At 38.8% G+C, this 19,304-nt stretch overlaps 3 protein-coding genes across 5 annotated transcripts in view; all 3 read right to left on the bottom strand.

The window, feature by feature from the left end:
• Positions 1 to 669: 669 nt before the first annotated feature.
• Positions 670 to 10,146, bottom strand: LOC139304186 (uncharacterized). Its single transcript, XM_070928068.1, has 5 exons — positions 9,779 to 10,146; positions 9,393 to 9,494; positions 9,116 to 9,275; positions 5,165 to 5,297; positions 670 to 2,920 (listed from the first exon to the last, which is right to left on the bottom strand). The coding sequence occupies exons 2-5, from the start codon at positions 9,410 to 9,412 to the stop codon at positions 2,700 to 2,702; spliced, it is 534 nt and encodes a 177-aa protein (XP_070784169.1). The 5' UTR covers positions 9,413 to 9,494; positions 9,779 to 10,146; the 3' UTR covers positions 670 to 2,699.
• A 1,353-nt stretch (positions 10,147 to 11,499) lies between these two features.
• On the bottom strand, positions 11,500 to 13,822 carry timm21 (translocase of inner mitochondrial membrane 21). Of its 2 annotated transcripts, XM_070927959.1 has the most exons (6): positions 13,291 to 13,822; positions 12,820 to 12,882; positions 12,599 to 12,696; positions 12,427 to 12,500; positions 12,006 to 12,111; positions 11,500 to 11,758 (listed from the first exon to the last, which is right to left on the bottom strand). In XM_070927959.1, exons 1-6 carry the CDS (start codon positions 13,589 to 13,591, stop codon positions 11,666 to 11,668), a joined length of 735 nt encoding a protein of 244 aa, XP_070784060.1. In that variant the 5' UTR covers positions 13,592 to 13,822; the 3' UTR covers positions 11,500 to 11,665. The 2 variants fall into 2 exon arrangements, with proteins under 2 accessions (XP_070784060.1, XP_070784061.1); XM_070927960.1 differs by lacking the exon at positions 12,820 to 12,882.
• A 3,672-nt stretch (positions 13,823 to 17,494) lies between these two features.
• Positions 17,495 to 19,304, bottom strand: part of neto1l (neuropilin (NRP) and tolloid (TLL)-like 1, like) — a 61,898-nt gene continuing 60,088 nt past the window's right edge. The window contains exon 11 of one of the 2 annotated variants that reach the window (XM_070927957.1): positions 17,495 to 17,582. In XM_070927957.1, coding sequence (XP_070784058.1) covers positions 17,495 to 17,582 — 88 coding nt within the window. Of the gene's footprint in view, positions 17,583 to 18,560; positions 18,622 to 19,304 lie in introns of those variants that run through there. The other variant, XM_070927958.1, reaches the window with a different exon arrangement.

The following is a 19,304-nucleotide window of genomic DNA, read 5'->3' as shown; positions in this document are numbered from 1 at the left end:
TGTGTGTGAAGTGTTTTGGATGTGACATTAACTGTTGTGCTGAGCTGCATGTCAGAATGGGAACTGTGTGAAAAGCTTTGAAAATAACTGTTTAGAGAAATGTGTCTAACCAATTGTGAAAAGCACTTGAACAAACGAAAACCTACAAAACTGAAAATGACTTGCAACCTCCCGAGTGAAATAAAAACAGCTCAGATTCTACTCACTTCTGTATTATATGATGTCTGTAGGAACCAAGTAACCACAGCTACAAAAAACACACCCTGTATATAGACGCATAGACTGTACATAGCCGCCTACTTCATGTGTATAAAGCAACATGTTACATTAATAAATCAATGTGTTCCAGCACTCTGCACTATTGTATTCTTGTTTACAACCTGCAGAAAGAGTCAGAGTTGTATATAGACATTGTATGTTGATGTTCATTGTTGCTTTTTACATATATTTATATATGCATCTTATTTCCACATAGATGTGTGTAAATTATAGTTAAAAGTTGTCCGCTTTGTAGCCTCATACGATGCATTTTAAAAGGGCACGTGAAGTTTTGTTTAAGGTCTTTTTGGGAACCAGAGTGTAGCTATTGTTCTTCTATTTCTAGTGCAGGAAAATTGTTTAGAAGTGACTTCATACACAAGGTAAAGCAAGGAAATAAGACTAGCAAGATTATAAACAACAGTTTAATACAGAAGACGTATTTCCCCCGAAAAAAAAGCAATTTCCTCTCAACTCACAAAGCTACTGACTGGACAGATCCGATGTGTCAGCCACCATGGGAATGAACGTGAAGTTAACAGGACGTACGTACAGCAGAAGCCTGTAGCGCTACAGTTTAAGGTAGAAATCCTCATCATGCTGCTGCGATGTTAGCGATGCCAACAGAGTTCAAAGTTCAGATTTGTACCTCGCAGCTTCTCTGTTGCATCCTTCAGATTGTAAAATCACAGGAAAGATGTTTTCTAAAGGCATCAGTGACAGTTGCTCCACAATTTGTCATCACAATAAGGATTATCATTAAAACACATTATATTTTAAACATTTTAAATTCCAATCCTCCATGAAGATCCCCTGTTATATACTTTTCCCAAAAGCCCAAAACACATTTATACAGCATTCATTTAGTTTTACTTTCTCTCATCTTTTTGTAATGTTCAGAAACTGTACACAGATTATATTGTTGCTGAACACAAACAGGAGGTGGATCATTTGGGAGCATCTTCTAACGGTGTTATTTCCGGATTATCTGAAATGCAGTGATAGGAAAAGCAAAAAGCACAGTAATGACCGTTCCTAAAGCAACACTTTACCAGAACATACAAACAGAAGAAATACACAAAGTGTGCTGACCTCTACCAGCCTGTGGTAGACTCACATGAAGAATACAGAAGCATTCCAGAACATTTTTTTCCTTCATTTTGCAACAATTCTTGTGAATTAGGAAAAAAAAAAAGTAATAATTGACTTTTGTAGCAACTGTGTCAAACGCAGCCTTTAGCTAAATGTTCTGAGCCTTAGCTCACTGTGGGGTTTTTTTTCTTCCAGGATTGTTTTTTCATTTGATATTTTTCAATTCAGCTCAACATTACAATTTATAACATCAAATCACCTTACAGCTGGATCTACAACTACAGAAAGTGTGTTTTCATGTGTGTCTCAAGACCTTAATAACAAAAATTCATGTTTATACCATCTGCACAGGGCCTTGCTTTCTGGCATACAGGTGCTAATGTAAAGCAGAAACAGACAAAACCCAGCAGTAGAGGTGAGAACAACCTCTTGTCTGCTGCCATAAAGTGTTTTTCTTTCCTTTATCAACTTGTCCTCGCTCACTTCCATTCACAGATCTAATAGGCACTTGAGTTGCCTGATGTGCCAGTATAATCACCATGATATATCAAACAGAACCAGTTATGCTAATGAGGTCATTACTTCAAACAATTAGTGCATTCATTATGAAATAGTTCTCCGTCAACACACTTTGTCTTCAAATAACACATGTGCAGTATTAATGAAGCATTGTGATTAATAACAGCTTGAAGAAATTGAAACACAATTTATTCAATATGCACAGATCTGCAGCAGAAATCTAATTAGACTGTCTACACTATGAATTTTCTATCACACACTGTTATTGAGTCACTGTGTTCAGAACAATGTCTATAGATACAGACGAGGTAAAGTCCCACATATTGTGTGTCACAGCAGCAGGAACTAAAAGCTAGAATCGACTCATTTCCCCAATCATGCTTTTACAACGAGCCGACTGTTTTAGATCTGTGAAAGGAAGTGGCCTCGCACATACAGCAGAAGGCAACTTTATGAAACAGAACTGAACAGTATCTGTCTCTCACTGATTCCCTTTGAGCTCAGAGGTCAAGGGGATTATCCTCATCCTAGCTGGGAGGCAGGTTCTGCGGTCCCGACTTAGGCACGCAGGCTTGCTGATGTCATCTGTTATTGCCAAACTCATCAGATGACCACTTTTTTTTTTAAACAATACAAAGTAGAAAAACAACTTAGTTCTAAAAACCACCAAACACATGCGCGCGCACACACACACACACACACACACACACACACACTCTCATCCAAATAAACATCTGCTCTCATGTGATGAGAGTTAGGCTGGCAACGATCACTGAGGTTGAATGTAGGAAGGCAGTGCATGGAAAAGGCAAACTGGCATCAGGGGTTGATTAGGTGGACCTGCTCTCTGACTGGGACTCACTGTGGCTCACAGGGTCGTCCTGCTGACCGACTTGTGTAGGGGCAGATGGTGTGTAGGGGGGTGGAGCTTCGTTTATGCTAACGGAGTCTCCTCCCTCAGAAATGAGAGGAGTGTGATGGAAGGGACGGAGGGCGTCGGCCTCAGCGGCGTGCGCATACTGGCTGTAGGGAGGGGGCTTCAGATCATCCTCTGAAAGGAAAGGAGAAAACAGGTGTGATCAGCTGGTAGCCTTAGGTCAAATAAGCTTCAACATCAGGGTGGCATGGTTAATTAAAATAAGATCACGATCTCCTTCCTGCGATCTAATTCTTATGTGACAATGATTCTGCCTCGTTTGTAGTTGCATCAAAACAAACGCTCCCAATTTCTCCCTAAGCTGTATCAACAAATGACAAACTGTGCACAGGAAGAGGGGGGGCAGGACATCGACGGAAATAAATCTTACATGTGTGAGAGACACAGGGGCAAAATGTGTTGAAAGAAAAAGCTTTTTAGGAAAAACAAAAACAGGTCGGAATCTCAGAAACCCAGTGATGTAGGGGAGAACACAGAGAACTTATTGTAAAGTTGTTATTTTAGTCTCCTTACACAACCATTTTCTTTTCAATTACCTGTTACCACCTTCACAAATCCAGTGCACTCGCCTCTCCCTCTCAGTCTGATCACACTCTCTCTCAGGCCCACATTGACTCAGCATTTGACTGGGAAAATGATGGTGTTTTTTTTTTATTTTTTTTTTTTATCTCAAATGGTCACAGAGTTACAATTTGATAAAAGATAGTGTGCGAAATTGCGTCAGCACAGACGCATTAGGAAAAGTGTAGGAAACAATGACCTACCAACAGCACTTATTATACATTCATGCATTGGCACAATTAAAATATTTCTATTACAGCAAGCCCCGAGACACCTTCTGGTATCTTTGACAGAAAAGAAAGATCATATGTGAGGGTGAAAATGAGGTTGCAACATCATGTAATGCAATTAGTGCTGAAATGTCACCACTCCCACCTTCTATAACCACATCCTGCTGTCAGACCGAGCACTTGAATGAGATGCCATTTGCAGAAGAGGAAACTCGATACAAAAGATTAAAAGAGCAACTGGCCTAGCTTGCTGGTGCCCTCGTGAACTCACAATGACATGTTGAGGAACACAAGTGAATGACAGAAGTTTGGGTGTGATATTTCGTGTAGAAAGAAGAACATCAGGGTGATTAGGGATAGAAATAACATTTTAAAAATAAAAATGAAAAGGGCTGGCGTAGGGGGAAGACAGAAACTCAACAAGTGGTAAAGATCTGACTGCTCCCACAGCACCAGTAGTGTGCCAAGTAGACAAGCCTCTTTTATTAGTAAGAGTTAGACTACAGTTTTCTCCCTTACTAGCTTTGCTTCTGCCGGCACGGCTAAAAACAGAAATGGGTTTAGACTTAACTGACACATGAGAAGCACACTTCAAGGCTGTGATACAAAGAAAACCTTGAAGCTGTTGGTTTGATAATGATTAGTTAGTGACACGCAGTGAACTTTGTCAGACAAAGTACTGTGTGTGTGTGTGTGTGTGTGTGTGTATACATGTGAGAGCTCATTTTAGAAGACACTAGTTTACCAACATAAGAACTACAACAGCACTCCAGACTCCATTTGGTGTTGATTTCTTGGCCGTGGCAATGACCCCTATAATCAGTAAGGCATGTGATCCTCCAGGTTGGCAATCATTGCACTGATTCTGATGGAGTCATAGTGCTGGTGGTGTTTAGGAAGGTGGTGGTCTCTGATCAGTGATTGGGATTTGTGTGGGTTAGGGTGAATGAGTAGTAGTTTCATACTTCTGTGTTAAGGTGTAGGTAGGTGTTTTCTCCAACAGGTTTCTATTGCCAGTAATGTTGAAGTGACCTTTGCTGTCTATCACAGGAAATCAAACTATGTAAATACAACAACTGCACGGAGTATTCAGAAGTGAAACCAGGCAGACCTCCCCACTGTCGCTGGTGACACAAAGTGGTCACATGTGATATACCCGTTTTAGTGTTGCGTAGGTGTCATCAACTGGTGAAATCCGATGCCGAACTATTAATCAATCACCTACGCTGTAGGTATCCGCAGTGAGACTCCTGTTAACCCCTTGCGTCAATCAACTGGTGAAATCCGATGAAAATGAAAAGCATAAATCTGGCTTTACTTTACTGGGTGCTGTGAACCATGAAGGAATTGCCTTTTACATTTTAAAGTTGCAACTGGGAGAAAATAGGATTGCAGGACAGCAGCCAAGAGCCGTGGCTTACAGGAAATTACGAATGAAGAAGCAGAAGGGGGAAAAAGTCAGAGTGGAGCAGTCTTCCTGGCTCAACTTTTGATCAGCTTGGTGAATGAGGAAGCAGCAGACACTGTGTACTGTATAGCACTGTGTGAAAGTGTGTGTGTGTGCTACCTCCAGAGACTGCCTCATATGGTGGTGGCATATCCAAGTTGGAGAAGGATGCAGCTGGTGGCAGGGCTGTGGAGGGCTCCTCTATCGACAGGTCATCCTGAACACCATGCCAACTGGGCCAGATAGAGGTTTGCTACAGAGGGGAGGAAACACAGAGAGAGTTAATGACACATACACACATAAATACACTTACACTTGTACACACAGAGACAGCAAAAAGTTGCAGCTTAGACAGCCCTAAATCTATTAGCTAAAGCCAAAAATACAAATGTCAACATTGCGAACACTAACTCGGCTGGTTTTACTTTACACTCTAGAGAGGACATTGCTGCTGGTTATGATAATATTGATTTATGCATTTGCTCCTTCAAAGTGGCTTCCTTTAAACTCTTTGCGTCAGGCCCACATTGATGAGCAAGTCTACACACAGTGAAGTACAAACATCACTACACAAACAGCAAGACAATGTTTTTGAAGAGGAATGAGATCCTGTAGGTGTGATGCGTCTTAAACCTCTTTTCTGTGTTTAAACATTGTGTTTTCCAACATCGGGCTGACCAGCATGGAATGCTTTCACCCCAAACCTGATGAACCACGTTAACCCTCATGTAAAGTCGTTTACACAAAACCCAAGAGCACACAAATAGGCAGTGGTCATTTACATTACACTAGGCTGTGATACCCGTGTGTAATTTTCCAAGACATATTTTTAATTACAAATAAAGAAAGTCACAGTCTTGGTTGTATCAACTGACCAGAGGGGTTAGGCTCCAAAGAGGTCTATGGTTCGGGTATTATAACCCACGTGTTAGCTCTTTTATCTCCTCTGCCCCATGGAAAAAGCTCTCAATGCTTTTGACTAAATTTAGTTAGCTAATTGCAACAGTAACATGAAGAAAGCACATGTGGATGTAGCCGATAAGCCAGTGATGATGGACTGATGCCCTTACAGACTGATGTCTTAATTAGCCCAAATTGCCATCCTGTTGTTGTGGCCGTGATAAAGACTGATGAGGAAAGACGCAGCACAGACAGACCACGCCAAGTTCAAGCTAGTTACCGCACAAATAAACTGTAATAGTCTATAAAAGTTACATAATTATTGTGACACGTTTTTGCCAAATCAAATTAAATCCTCAAATGTTCCGTGGCCAGATACCAGTCACATCTCTGCACTGCTATTTCTGTAGGCATAAAGAACTGGACCAAAACCAATTAAGGTGAAGCCTAATAATCTATAAACTATTCTAAATTTATGCTACTTTCTACTCTTGAATGGGAGCACCCCTACTGTATAATTTCCCCCCGGGATCAATAAAGTATTTCTGATTCTGATTCTGAACTCTTCCATCTCTCTCCAGGGCCTACATGTATCAAAGGTTTTTCCTCATAGCTCTTCTGGATTCACTTTTCAGGTGGCCGTGAAAAAGATTGTCCAGGAGGCTTAGTGAGTGATACTACATCAAGACTTCTTCCCCCACTATGTTTGATTCATTTAAGCCCAGGACTCGAGTCGTCTTGGCGTCTCTCCAGAAAACTTTCATGGTGCCGGGTTATGGATGACCGTGGGGCCTCCCTGCTGCACATTCCATTAAAATCTAAACAGGGAATATTATACACCAGAGACGGCAGAGGGAACAAGGGGGAGAGGAAGAAAGGAAGAGGAGCAGGAAAAAAAACGGAAGAGGGGAAAAGAGAAGGATGTAGGAAAGGAAGAAGAGCAAACAGAAGAGTTATGGCACAAGGAGAGTTTAGGGACTGGAGGAGGCTACAGAGGACTAAGAAGTAGAAGAAGCAAAAAGAGAAAGATGAGTGCAGGGAGGAAGTAGGAAGGTTTCTCAACATGTAATTAGCCAGTATATGTGTGTCTGATAAGACAAGAAAAATGTTATGCAGTGGATTGGACAAACATCTCAGATAGCACACAGGATATTATAACTGGTCTGGGGAAACCCACGGCCAAAAGCCCGGACATCTCTCAGTTTCAAGTGCATCATTTGTTTTTCTTACAACTGGGGCATTTCCTGTTGCACAAATATTCCAAACAATGCTAAAAATATCAGTCTGTGCCTCTTAACTACCACAATGAAAAATAACTCAAAAGAGGGGGCAGTGTCAAGATTAACAGAAAATGACTAAATAGATTTTTTATGCTGACCTCCATTTGAATTAATAATTTCTTAGAAAAATCTGTTGACACCGTTGTCATTGGTGCAGCATCTTTTGCAATAACTACTAAGAAGTGGAGGTGGGCAAAGTTGGAAATGAGTTTGAAAACATCAGAGAAACCTGTTTTATATGATTCACAGAGTATTTTAGGAAGGTTCTGAATCATGGCGATTGCTTCCAGGTGTTTTAGAGAGGCAGTAAAGCAGAAAGGCCCTGGGGCAAGCATGATCATGATGACTGTCTAAACCTATGGCACAGCCCACAGAAAAGACTCCACACAAAGTGATGTTGAGGAAAGGATTACTATTCTAGACATGTCACTGAAAACATCAACACAAATAAAACTGCATTCAACTCGCACTTGAGGAGAACAATAAAAGAGAAACCTGCATTTTGCAGCCAGTTTCAAAATATGTAAAAAGAGCATGCGTTAGCTAAATGTAAGAAGGTACAAAACAAACAGAAAGACAACTATGAAGGTCATCCCAGCGATCAAATGACTCTTAAAGAGCAGCTCAGGCAAACCACACTAACTAATGACAATCTCAAGCTAATTACAATTTAGAAGAGACCATCCTTCTTCTCACATATATCTTATGATTTCCATGGGATAGTAACAGTAAGATTACAATTTAAAAAAAATGATAGAGGCACAAATAACATCAGCAACTAAAAATTAGGCAAATGTAGGGGAATAACAAGACGCTCCAAGAGACATACATTGCTGTCTGTAAATCAGTCTATACCCGTCTTGCTGTCTGTCTTTACTGATGATATTTGCTCAAAAGAATCTCACATGCATGGTTGAAATTTTACTAACTTGTTTAAAGAAAGAAAAAAAAGGGTCCAGTCCCACACTCACTATAACTTTTTAACTTAGGAAATGTCAAAGCTGTGACTGCCAGACCTCTGCCATCAACAAGGTCAAACAAACTTAACAGAAAAATCTAAGCACACAAGTGCACGCACAGCAGAAGCGTGTACCTACTAATGTAAATGCACATGCTCGCTCAGTATGTGACTGAAAGTGAGATGTAGCTGTCTTGTCATTCTATTCAAAGTGAAAGTGACTGACTGAAAACTGCATGCCCTCTTCAGAGAACAAACAACTCCTCCACAAAAAGCTGTGACTTTATTTGACATTCTTTTACTCCAGGCCTGCAAACTCCCGTGGGATGAAAAAGGCAACAGTTCTGAGAATAGGACCAAACTTTGCGACGCACTTTAACACAGTAACAGTAACGTTAACTGCGGTAAACAGCATGGCTACGGCTATGTACTGACACTCCTCCACAGAAACACACACGGAGAGCCTCTCGCAGTAGAGCTAGCCCAGCTACAACACAGGTAACCCACACAGTAACTCTCTCAAAAGGGCCTTAAATGTGCTTCTATTGACGGTCAAAGGGGAGAGAATGTAGTAGCATATTTTGAGGGTGTAGTTACCCTTTAAAGATTACTGAAGCGCAGTTCAAGAGCAACAAAAACTAGTTTCATTACAAACATGAGGTCAAGCAGGGTCCTGCCTTAAGTGCAATGTGTCTTCCCAGGCGTAGCGCAGCTATGCTACTCATTCTTTTTACTCAGTGTACCTTACTCAAGACTCTGTATAAAAGAGATTCTCTTTATTGCCAAAACCCTTGAGCCTGTGTATACTTAGCCTCAGCCATAATAAAGACATCTCCTGGAGACGCAAAACCACTTCAGTAGTTGACAGCTACGTTATGAGTTTCAAATGTAGGACGAGTTTGTATGTGAGTGTACGTGGGGGTCTGCACTTACACTCTGTCTCTCGCACATCTGATGAAGGTAGGCCCTCCCGCCAACAATGACTATCTGAGCATTGCGTGGGTTGCTCAGGTATGCTGCCAGTTGCCTCTGTCGTGATCGGTACCAACACACGTAGAAGAATATCTTGATGATGATGAATATGATAACAACTCTGTGAAGGAGAGAGGAGTGGGCAATAAGAGGGGGGAATGCGACAGCAATGGGCAGCTTTACACATCAGTTTTAAACTCAAAAAAGGATTACTTATAAGTACAAAGATTATACTCACATGTACCAGTACAGCTCCATTTGAGTGAGATGTCAATCACTGAGTACAGGCTCTCATAGCTGGGGAAATACTTGCTGATCCCTGGCCAAAAAACAGATTGCCCTGAAAACGGTAACAATTTTGAGTAATAAGTAAATGAGGACATATTGTTTACCTTGCTTAATTTGATCAATTGTAATAACATAGGTTATACTTAACATTACCTCACTTATATAAACCCAGAAGCTCAGAGCATCTCACCACTTAAGCTAACGTTAGGTTGAGTTAAATGTTCAAGCACTTTCTGTAACTTAAAACAGATGGTAAGTTTAGCACGAAACCTCCTCCTTTAACTGAGCTACCTAACTTAGCAAAAGGCAAACACAGGAACAGGATTTTTAACTTACTTTATGGCGACAACTACTCGGCCCTCAGAGTTAGCTGGGAATGTGTGCCATTTCCCTTGTCGTTTCGGGGATGTGATGCGAGTAGAGCTCCAGGAACCAGCTGAGGCTACAGCTACTTTAGCTAGGCTATCGTGTAGGTTAGCAGGCCACAACAACAACAACAGCCGCTACTCTATTTACCCACACCGCGGACAAAACAATACCTGAAATTGACCTGATTTATGAACACACCTTCTTGGTATTACATACAAGGTCACTGGCTAGTTACTCTGCAAGCTACAGGTTAACTTAACATTGAGGAAACAACTAAACTAGTCCTACAGAGTTCTAGCTAGCGTTAACTGACTTAGCACATCCTTGTGCGTTCAAGGCTGCCTTTGGTTTCACAGTGGGCGGCTTTCATACGACTGTTGCCTTCAGCGCTTCCCGTAAACTGCGCCCCCTGAACAACGACGTAATTATTACAATTAATCGGTTTTTACGTTCAGGTGCTGTCGTTGCAGTCAGAAATTGTGCTTTGGTGACCGTTGTATTACAGTCAAGCAGCACGGAGCTACTTTGTGCTTGCATAGAATAATGGAAATGAGAGAGCCCATCTCAGGTAGGTTCATAGTTGATGTTTTAACTTTTAAAAAAAAAGGTATGGCCTCCGAGGAGAAAAATACCACAAACAGTTCAATGTTCAAAAGATTCAAAATAGTAATATCAAGTTCTCTGTCTCCCGAAGATCACACCTTAGCAGCAGTGTTGTAACAAAATAAAAAGATTTTTAAAAAAAAAGGTGATCTTTCCCAGGTTATCGCTGGGGCGTTTGATTGCGTTCCATCATAAATACCAATTTTTCCGAGGGCCATGGAAGATAGCATAGGTTTGTCTGAAAAAGGGGTACAAACAGGAGCAAATACAGAATGTTTTCATGAACATTGTCATTATATTACATGTGTATGAACGTATCAGAAAGTACATTTATTAAGAGGCGAGATTATTCCAAGAGTAACTTGGGCGTTCATTGTTTAAAATCAGATGTTCAGTTCATGTCGAGTTTCAAAAGTCTGTTTCCCCTTGACACCGTCCAAATATATTGAACAACTGTTCAAAATACCCATTCAAATACATATGAAGATGTAAATAGATGAGAATTTAAAAAATAATCTAAAAGGTCATATCAGGTTATTCCCATCTCTTGATTCTTTGCCTCCATCTAGTGGCCGTTGTTTTACAATGCAATGTACCACTTCAAAAAGTCCAAATACAGACTTCTGCAGTAAACAAAGAAGAGCAGACAGGTGTATATGACTGAGTGGAACACAAGGAATCTGCAACATTTTCAAGATCTCTAAAATGACTTGAGACTTGACATAGTATTTTAAACAAAGACTTTTTAAGGGTAAAAGTTTTGTTAAAATAAATGCCAATGCCCCCATTAAGCCATGCATCCAATTCAATAAAGCTGAAAGAAAGATAATAGTGACATCCATAGTTTTAACCTTACACTCAGAAAAAAAGAAAACACTGATACTGTATTTTTTTGTTGTATGTCTGTTCCTGTGCATGTAACAGACAGATTTTTTTTTTTTTATCACAATTTAAAATAAGCTTTGATTACAACTTCAATTCAAGTCATCCTCACATGAGACAATGATCATTTTCTGTGAAAGAGACTATGCTTTGCAAAGCTGACCAGTACATTTTTGTGGCAAAGTTTAAAACAGCCCAAACTGTTGATTTTTAACATAACAGCGTTTAATAGTACATTTAAGTTAAATTTACAGGACAAATTCAGCTATTTTTCCCATAACAAAAACCTCCCTTTAAGAAACACTTTCTTCACATTTTCACGTTGCTTTGACAGTGAAGTGGCTCACTTCACTGAGTTCATCATCTTTCTTATCGGTTATCTTCCACAATGATGGTCCTTCTTGGGTAGGTGTCTATGTCCACAAATATGTAGCGAAACTCATATTTTCCAGTTTCAGGATTCTGTAAAATAACAAGTTAAAACAGTGTCTCAGCCTGGCTGATATCTGTAAAATCATTTCAAAATAACTGTCTAATTATCACCTCTGTACATTTAGTCTCTGCTGTCACATGTGAAAGGGTTAGGCATGGATTTTGGCATTTTTTTTTAAATGTAGAATTCTTAAATATTGGGATAGCTAAACATGAACAATATGGCTTTGGTATGTCAAATTCATTTCATAAACTGCATTTTAACAAAGGAAAATACCTCTTTTGACTCTGAATGTACAGTCCCTTTGAGGCCTGGCTCAGAGCCTTCGATGTAGAACGTAAGTCTCATATGCTTCAGTCCGTCCTTTAGGTACTCCATGTGACTAAAGTGGAAACACACACAAACAGGATATAAATGCTGTAATACCTCAGCACTACCACCACACAGATGCTTACTTATGTACCGTTATAGTACAACCTATTTAAACCTCAATCCAAGATATATCCCGTTATTGAAATGGTGCTGAACACTGCTACTTTTAAATTGATTGAAGACTTTTTTGTCATCTTATCATGTCACTGAGAGATCCAAGGAATAAAAGCATATTACAAATTAACTGGACAAAATGTGCACTTTATTCATTACCTCATGTACTAATCATCAACAGCTTATTAGGACAGAGTAACGAAATTCCCACCTGACTTGCTGCCTCCTTCCTCGACGGGTAGTCTCCCCATAACACTTGATGGGCTCCCCAAATGCACCAATCACCTACATTTTTGATAAACAAAAAGCACGTTACTTTTCAACAGAGACAACTTCAAGAACTGCAGTGAAGTGAGATACTGTGCCTGTGATTTCATTCTTACCTCTGGGTGTAACTTGACTTTGTTGAAGGCTTTCCCGTAGACTTTATTCGGACTTGAGGAAGAAAACAGCTCCTGGAAGACCACGTATAACAGCCCACCTGAAACACACACACACACAAAGAACAACACATTAGTGCCCATATCGGTTATCTGACTTGAAATGAGATGATAAATCTGCTTGTTTGTGATAGCAACTCTTGGAAGCTCGAGGTTGTAGTCACCTGTCACTCCTAGTCCGATGAGGACAACTATCAAGTAGGTGAAGTCTCTGCCAGCTTCTTTCACTGGAACATATTGAGGGTGGGAGTTATTAGACAGCTAGTCAACGGTAACTAACATTTTGGAACTTTATCAAGTAAAATGATCTTTGAAATCAAACATGTGCTTGCTTAATTCAATAAATCAATTATGTGCTTGTTGACTCTTGGACCAGATAGACAATTGCATCGGACTCTGGTCACTGAGCACATGAAAACATTATAATCTACTAGTCCATAAAACACTGGAAAAATCAATACCGAAAACTGCTGCTATTTCAAATATGTCTGTCGTTACCGTTGTAACTACTTTTTTGCCTGTATACTATGGTTGCTTTGACAGTGCGGAAAATATGTTACCATGCAATTTAGCGTACTGAAATTAGAGTAAACAAGAGAGGACACAACTCATCTGTATGTCAGTTCCTTGCTCACCTTTTTGTGCAGCTGAAGGCTTTGGACTCCCACTCTGATACCTGTACACGGACTTGTTGTCTCTCTCTTCGGGGCTGCTTTTATTTCTGGCTGCGGAGTCGAGCGAGAGACCCCGCCGTGTCTGTGCTTGAATGAAGCAGCTCAGTGCCGCCTGAACAGACGAAGGAGCCTCGGCTCTCCTGCGGAGGGTCAGCCTGGATACTGTAGACACGGTCCTGTGTGTGTGATGGAGTAAAGAGTACTGTGTCGCTGTCTGTTGCAGATTCCGGTGCAGGGCTTTCAATATCTGCGTGTAAGCCATGACCGTGTCCTCTGTGAGTTTGCTTAAACTGTAGTTACCTGCACAGCAAGCTAGCAAGCCGAGTTAGTCTGTTCTTTAGCACGGTCAACAGCTAGCTAGCTAAAGCTGTGAAAACTACAGAAACCGACCGCAGGCTTTAATAACATAAAAGCGTCTTATTATACGACATGAATGCACAAGTTATAACACTATCTAACCTAGTCGGACATACTGCGCTACAGGGGTGGTCTGTGTTAAGTCAATCGTGGTATTTGTATTTCTTAGGCGCACACTGTTGTCGTCACGCAGCGTTCATAGGATTCATGGGAGACTGAGTTTTGAATATTTATTTACCGAAAACAGTCTACACACTGGTAAGAATACATTCATGGTATTATTAATAGTTGTTAGTAACATTAAAATGGTGACAGATATATAAATTCATTTTTTTTTTAAAGAAACAAACACAAAAATATTTCAAATTTGAAAACATGTTTTTCCTAAGGTCATAGTTTGCATCACAATGACAACCAGATGGACATTGGAAGTCAATTTTATTCATTGTGTTTTTTCTGATTATGGTAGGACTAGAATCATGGCTGTAACCAAGATTTTAGACGTACTGAGATCATGAGGCCCCTCCAACAACCCCCACAGAGAATTCTGCCCAGACACTAAAATAAAGTCTCAATTTGAACACAACACTGACATATTAGCAAATTATAAGTTGTTTTTTTACAACCAGCAGAAACAGAGTAACATTAGCATTCATTTGAAGTCACATATATGTTCATCTGATGAATTTAGGTCCAATATCCACTGTCCTTTTAGCTCTGTCTTTGGTCTCCACCAACTCCTGAGGAAAATGCTCCACTATGTTAACCGCTAACTTTGTCTGTCTGCCGTTTAATGCTGTGCAGGCAGCATACATATAGTTCATCAGAGCTTTTTTTTGTTTTTTTACCTGAAAACAGCTGCTAAATCCTCTGTTTAGTTATTTGTTTGCTGGCCTAAAAGTAGTCACATTTAAGTATACCTAAAAGTATACTTAATCTAATCTAAAAATACTGGTATCAACACATAAAATATCCACCCTGTATTTTTGAACTGTTGAAATTGTTTAATATAAATGAATATTAATATCTCTAGAATAGAATAAAATAGAACATTAGATTATACTGACGAAATAAATCATCACAATAAAATCAGTAAACATCAGTTTATTGAAAACATTCTGTCCAGCATTTTCTTAATGTTATCAAATCAATATGCAAACGGGTTAAAAAAAACACCACAACGCCATGAAGTTTGACAAAGAGAGAGACTGAAAAAACAATCAATAATGTTCCGACATCAGTGAAAGTGGGAATAAATAAAGGTTAGTTGATGAGTAGAATCATGTATATGCACCTATTTATGAATGAAACACTTCAAACATTCAGTTTTTTTGTCTTCTCAACAAGGCTTTCTGTAATTGTTTAGATATAAAAACAACCTGATACTCTACTGTAAAGACATGACATCAAAAATAAGAAATATAATGTAAAATCAGCAGCTGAAATATGCAATTTCATATTTTGATGGTTACATGAAAAGAATTTTAAAAAACCTGATTCAGTTTTTTTCCCTCCATGAACAACTTTACATTAAAGGTACTCTATTTTTCAAAAAAAAAAAAAAAAAAGTTTCAGTCCCATATCTGAAATTATCAGTGTTCCATGGCTAAGATTGCTAGCCAGTTGTGGAGCACAGGTAGGGAAAATGCACCTCTACGGTCCAAAGCAAAGCAGAAAAACTTGATGCATACACCACAAACCTTTTTTTCTTTTTTCAGTTTTTTTTTCTCATCACAACACTCTACATTGGTAAAGTTGCTCAGGGCAACAGTTCGCTCAAGATGCAAGGGAGAGAAACCTTAGCTCCGAATGCTGTCAAACTTGGCAAGATGCAGAGGAATGATGCATCTGTCTGATGTATCTGCAGAGAAATGAAAACACTATTACTTTAAGTCTGTTCTGAGCCCTCCACTTTTCTCATCTGCTGCCTGGGCTGCTTGTGATCGAATTGGTTCAGACTTACTTAATTACTGAGGTGTCTGCTTCTATCTATATACTGGCAGATGAGTTTTGTGACTCTGTGGGCTTGTGTGTGTGTGTGTTTCAGAAAGAGTAAAGAAGAGAGAGGAAGAGATGAGAATATGTGTGAGCTGTTTTGAACACTTTCAAACATCTATAACTGTATCTATAACTATAATAAGTGTTGGCACAATTGTAAAACAGAGAGACAAGACACAGACGTCGGCACAATGTATGTATAGAAAAGAGAAATATTTTATTCAGTATCTGCAGAAATATGAGTTTGTGGATGATTGTGTATATATGGAGGAAAAAGAGAGTGGAGAGCATGGATGTAAATAATACATACATGACATTGAATACAGAAAATAATGTACACATAGATGGTAAATATCATAAAAATTGACACAGTAAGAAGAAAACTCGGACAATGACACAGCATAAGAAAAAAGACGTCATATGCATTATGTGTGTGAACTGTATGTGTTTATGTCATTGTGCTGACAGCTGGTCTACTCTTTCCACACGATGCAGGTTGTTTCAGTGTTTCCTACAAAACTAGCCTGCCAACAGTGAGTGTTATTAGAGTGTGAGGCTGATCCGACCCTTCTGCAGTACATATAGGGTTACTCTCATCAGGACAAACACAAAAAGTCAATTACCTTGGCTGTCAGGTACCTGTGATTACCTGTGATTATTTGAACTGTCTAGCACTGTTTTTTTTTCATTGTCTTGTTTGGTGAAACAAATCCTTTCTGTCTTCCTCTAAAGCAAATCAGCTAAAACAAATAAACCATCATCTAAAAACATATGATTGTGAAGACATGGATAGTGTACGCTGACAGTTTGAGGACACACTAAAGGGACAGAGGAACTACTTATCAAAAAAAAAAGGTGAAGCTTTATTTGTTATTTATTTTACAAAGCATCAGTAAAATCAGCCCTGAAAGATAATTTGAATAACTGTAAAAACTGTCATCCTTTCAATTTGCCCTGGTATAAAAGTCTGTTTTAATACAAAGATATTAAGCTCCTACAGTAGAAGAGAGTTCGAAGACAAACAGACTTGAAGTAAATATATTTGTCAAAATAAAAATGCCTGTCAAAAAGTTAGTCAACATATTTAAAAGGGAGTTTGTGTTAAAATGAAAATGGTGAAATTCATTTGCGCAATTCTCTTTACCTAATGATTTAGCTAAGCAACAACATGCAATGCAATTAATTAATTTTGACGATGCTTTTTCTTATGTATTAGTAGATTGGGGCACTTAGTTTAACGTTAGTATGTTAAAGCTTTAATGGGTATAAAAGAAGCATGCACAAGCCACACAACTCAGCCTTTGAATTGTTACCCAAATGAAACTGCTTCTGGTTATTTCAACAGTGTTAGATTTAATTAATTAGGTTAGTAATTAATTGAGTTTAATTCCAATAATTTCACTAATAAATCAAATTGACAAAATGCAAGCATCTATAATTTGCTATTAAAATCATAATATGTGTGCTACTAATTTGAAAAATGCATGCTTAGAAATTAACTCGAAGATGTTTGATCACATTAATTTTGTTATCGGCGAGGAATCTATGACAATGACAGATATGTGTCTGACTAATATCCCCAATTTAAAGTTTAATAATGAACAATCAGTGAGGATCATCCTAAAGGTCCATTTCTTTCCAGTGAGACAAAAAAATCTGGATTGACTACAGAACGCACAGAGCCGCAGCTGGAGTGTTTTCATCTAGTCCTTTGTGTTCGTCTTTGCACATGAATTCACATTACACATATTCAATATCCTTTCGTCAAAGTGTCCCTTCATCATCATCATCATCATCATCATCATCAGCATCATGCTGGTGTAAATCTCCGCTCCGCTTTTTCATATGTCAGTGACGCCCGTTCGTACTGATCCAGGATTGCACTATTCTCAAGAAGTCTACATGATGGAGACAATGCAACATAATGTAGAACATAAGCAGACACACACACACAAACACACAACAGGACAACAGCACATTTTTCACACTACAAGACAAAACAATGGGTAACACTTTATGTGACTGCTCCATTATATGCAAAAATAAAGCTGCAAGCATGAACTTCTACGGTGCTGCATTGAATTTCTACAAAATTTGACTTTCTAAAGAACAACTTCCTGTCATCATTTATTTACATCTCCAATGTATTTGCCCAACTTTGTATTATATTGTGCTTATTGCAACATCATGAAAGCACAGTTGTGGAGCATACACATGAACTGTTACACACAGGCATAAATAGTATGCTTCACAGTTAACCAAACACAAAATCAAATACTACAAGTGACATAAATCATGCAAAACTACAGAGGAATTCTTCATAAGTGTGTGATCAGTAAAGACTTGTTAATTACAAAAAGATCCATGTTTAAATGATCTCAATGTGCTTTCTTTAGTGGGTGCAAAAAATCCCACTGATGTAATTGTAATTGAAAACATGTGGGATTGTGTCTGCTTTCAAATTTGTGCTTTTAAGTGTCTTTGATATGAATTATTGGCTGTAGGCCTACTGGGAGAAAAGTGCAGAGGTTAGACATATTATTTGATAACAGCTTCAACTGAAGATGATTGAAAACGTCCATGCTAATGAATATCCACTGAGTGATGTAATGTATGCCCTCGGGAGGACATACAGTAAACTTGAGCATCACAAAGACTTCAAACAAACTCACTAGGAGGGCAAGATGGCTGCAAGCAAGAATGAACAATTAAAAAACATAAAATAAAATAAAAATATATATAAACCCGCGCAAAAATCACAGAAAAGGAAAAAATAACTTACATAAAAGTATATACTGACTGAGCAAATGATGACTACAGAACAACATATAAAGATGTTGATTGTTGGATAAGGGTGCTTACCTTGAGATTGTCTCTTAGACCCTAGTTGTGTTGTACTCTGATTCATGTTTGCTCAAAGAGCCAATGAGGCAGAACCTGAAATGTCATGGCTCTTTCATTTAATATCAAACTCCTTTTGCATAGAGAGGTCAGAATGCATAATTGTGCTACATAACAGGAATAAACTTCATTAGTGCCTTGCTAGTCTCTGGGAGCCTCGCATGCAGACTTGTAGAAAATTAATAAACAGTCAAGAACACTCTGGAAAGAGCACATAGAAAGTGCATGCAGGAGAAGGTTGCATGTTCAAAGTATTCAAAAATGTACTCTGATACCTTCACATAGTGCTTTTGTAAACATATACAGTTACTTTTCAAGCAGTCAAGGTGCAAGTACACAGTAAAATACTTCTTTCTCTTATAGAATATATTGTTCATGCCAAAATGTGGAGCTATATTCATATATTTTCACTATCACAGTTAGGAATAGAAATGCATATATTTTAATAATTTGCATTTATATCAATGAAGTTAGTCATCTCTATGAGGCACAGATTCAAGCCCTTGTGTTAACAGTCAAAACTGCACTGAGTACAGATTTAGTATCTTCTAAAATGAGGTCTGTGTTTGCTTAAAGACTTATGACAAACCTCAAAGTACAGTAGAGCTTATAGATGTAAGCTATAAATCACCACTTGAGGAAAACTAGCTTGACATGTTCAAGGATGGGCATGCAAGAGGGGGCAAATTTGTCTATCATAATATAGCCCTTTGTGAAAA

Source organism: Enoplosus armatus, chromosome 21, assembly GCF_043641665.1.
Source record: "Enoplosus armatus isolate fEnoArm2 chromosome 21, fEnoArm2.hap1, whole genome shotgun sequence".
NCBI classification, from domain to species: domain Eukaryota; kingdom Metazoa; phylum Chordata; class Actinopteri; order Centrarchiformes; family Enoplosidae; genus Enoplosus; species Enoplosus armatus.
Note: the sequence above shows the minus strand (reverse complement) of the source record. Positions and strands in the feature narration are given on the sequence as shown.

Coding starts and splice junctions, on each gene's coding strand:
- LOC139304186 (XM_070928068.1), bottom strand. CDS start 9,412: ATGGAGCTGTACTGGTACAT. Junction 5,298..9,115: donor AGATGTGCGAGAGACAGAGT/GTAAGTGCAGAC, acceptor TCCCCTCTGTAG/CAAACCTCTATCTGGCCCAG. Junction 2,921..5,164: donor ATATGAGGCAGTCTCTGGAG/GTAGCACACACA, acceptor CTTTCCTTTCAG/AGGATGATCTGAAGCCCCCT.
- timm21 (XM_070927959.1), bottom strand. CDS start 13,591: ATGGCTTACACGCAGATATTGAAAGCCCTGCACCGGAATCTGCAACAG. Junction 12,697..12,819: donor CATCGGACTAGGAGTGACAG/GTGACTACAACC, acceptor TGTGTGTTTCAG/GTGGGCTGTTATACGTGGTC. Junction 12,501..12,598: donor AAGTCAAGTTACACCCAGAG/GTAAGAATGAAA, acceptor TCAAAAATGTAG/GTGATTGGTGCATTTGGGGA.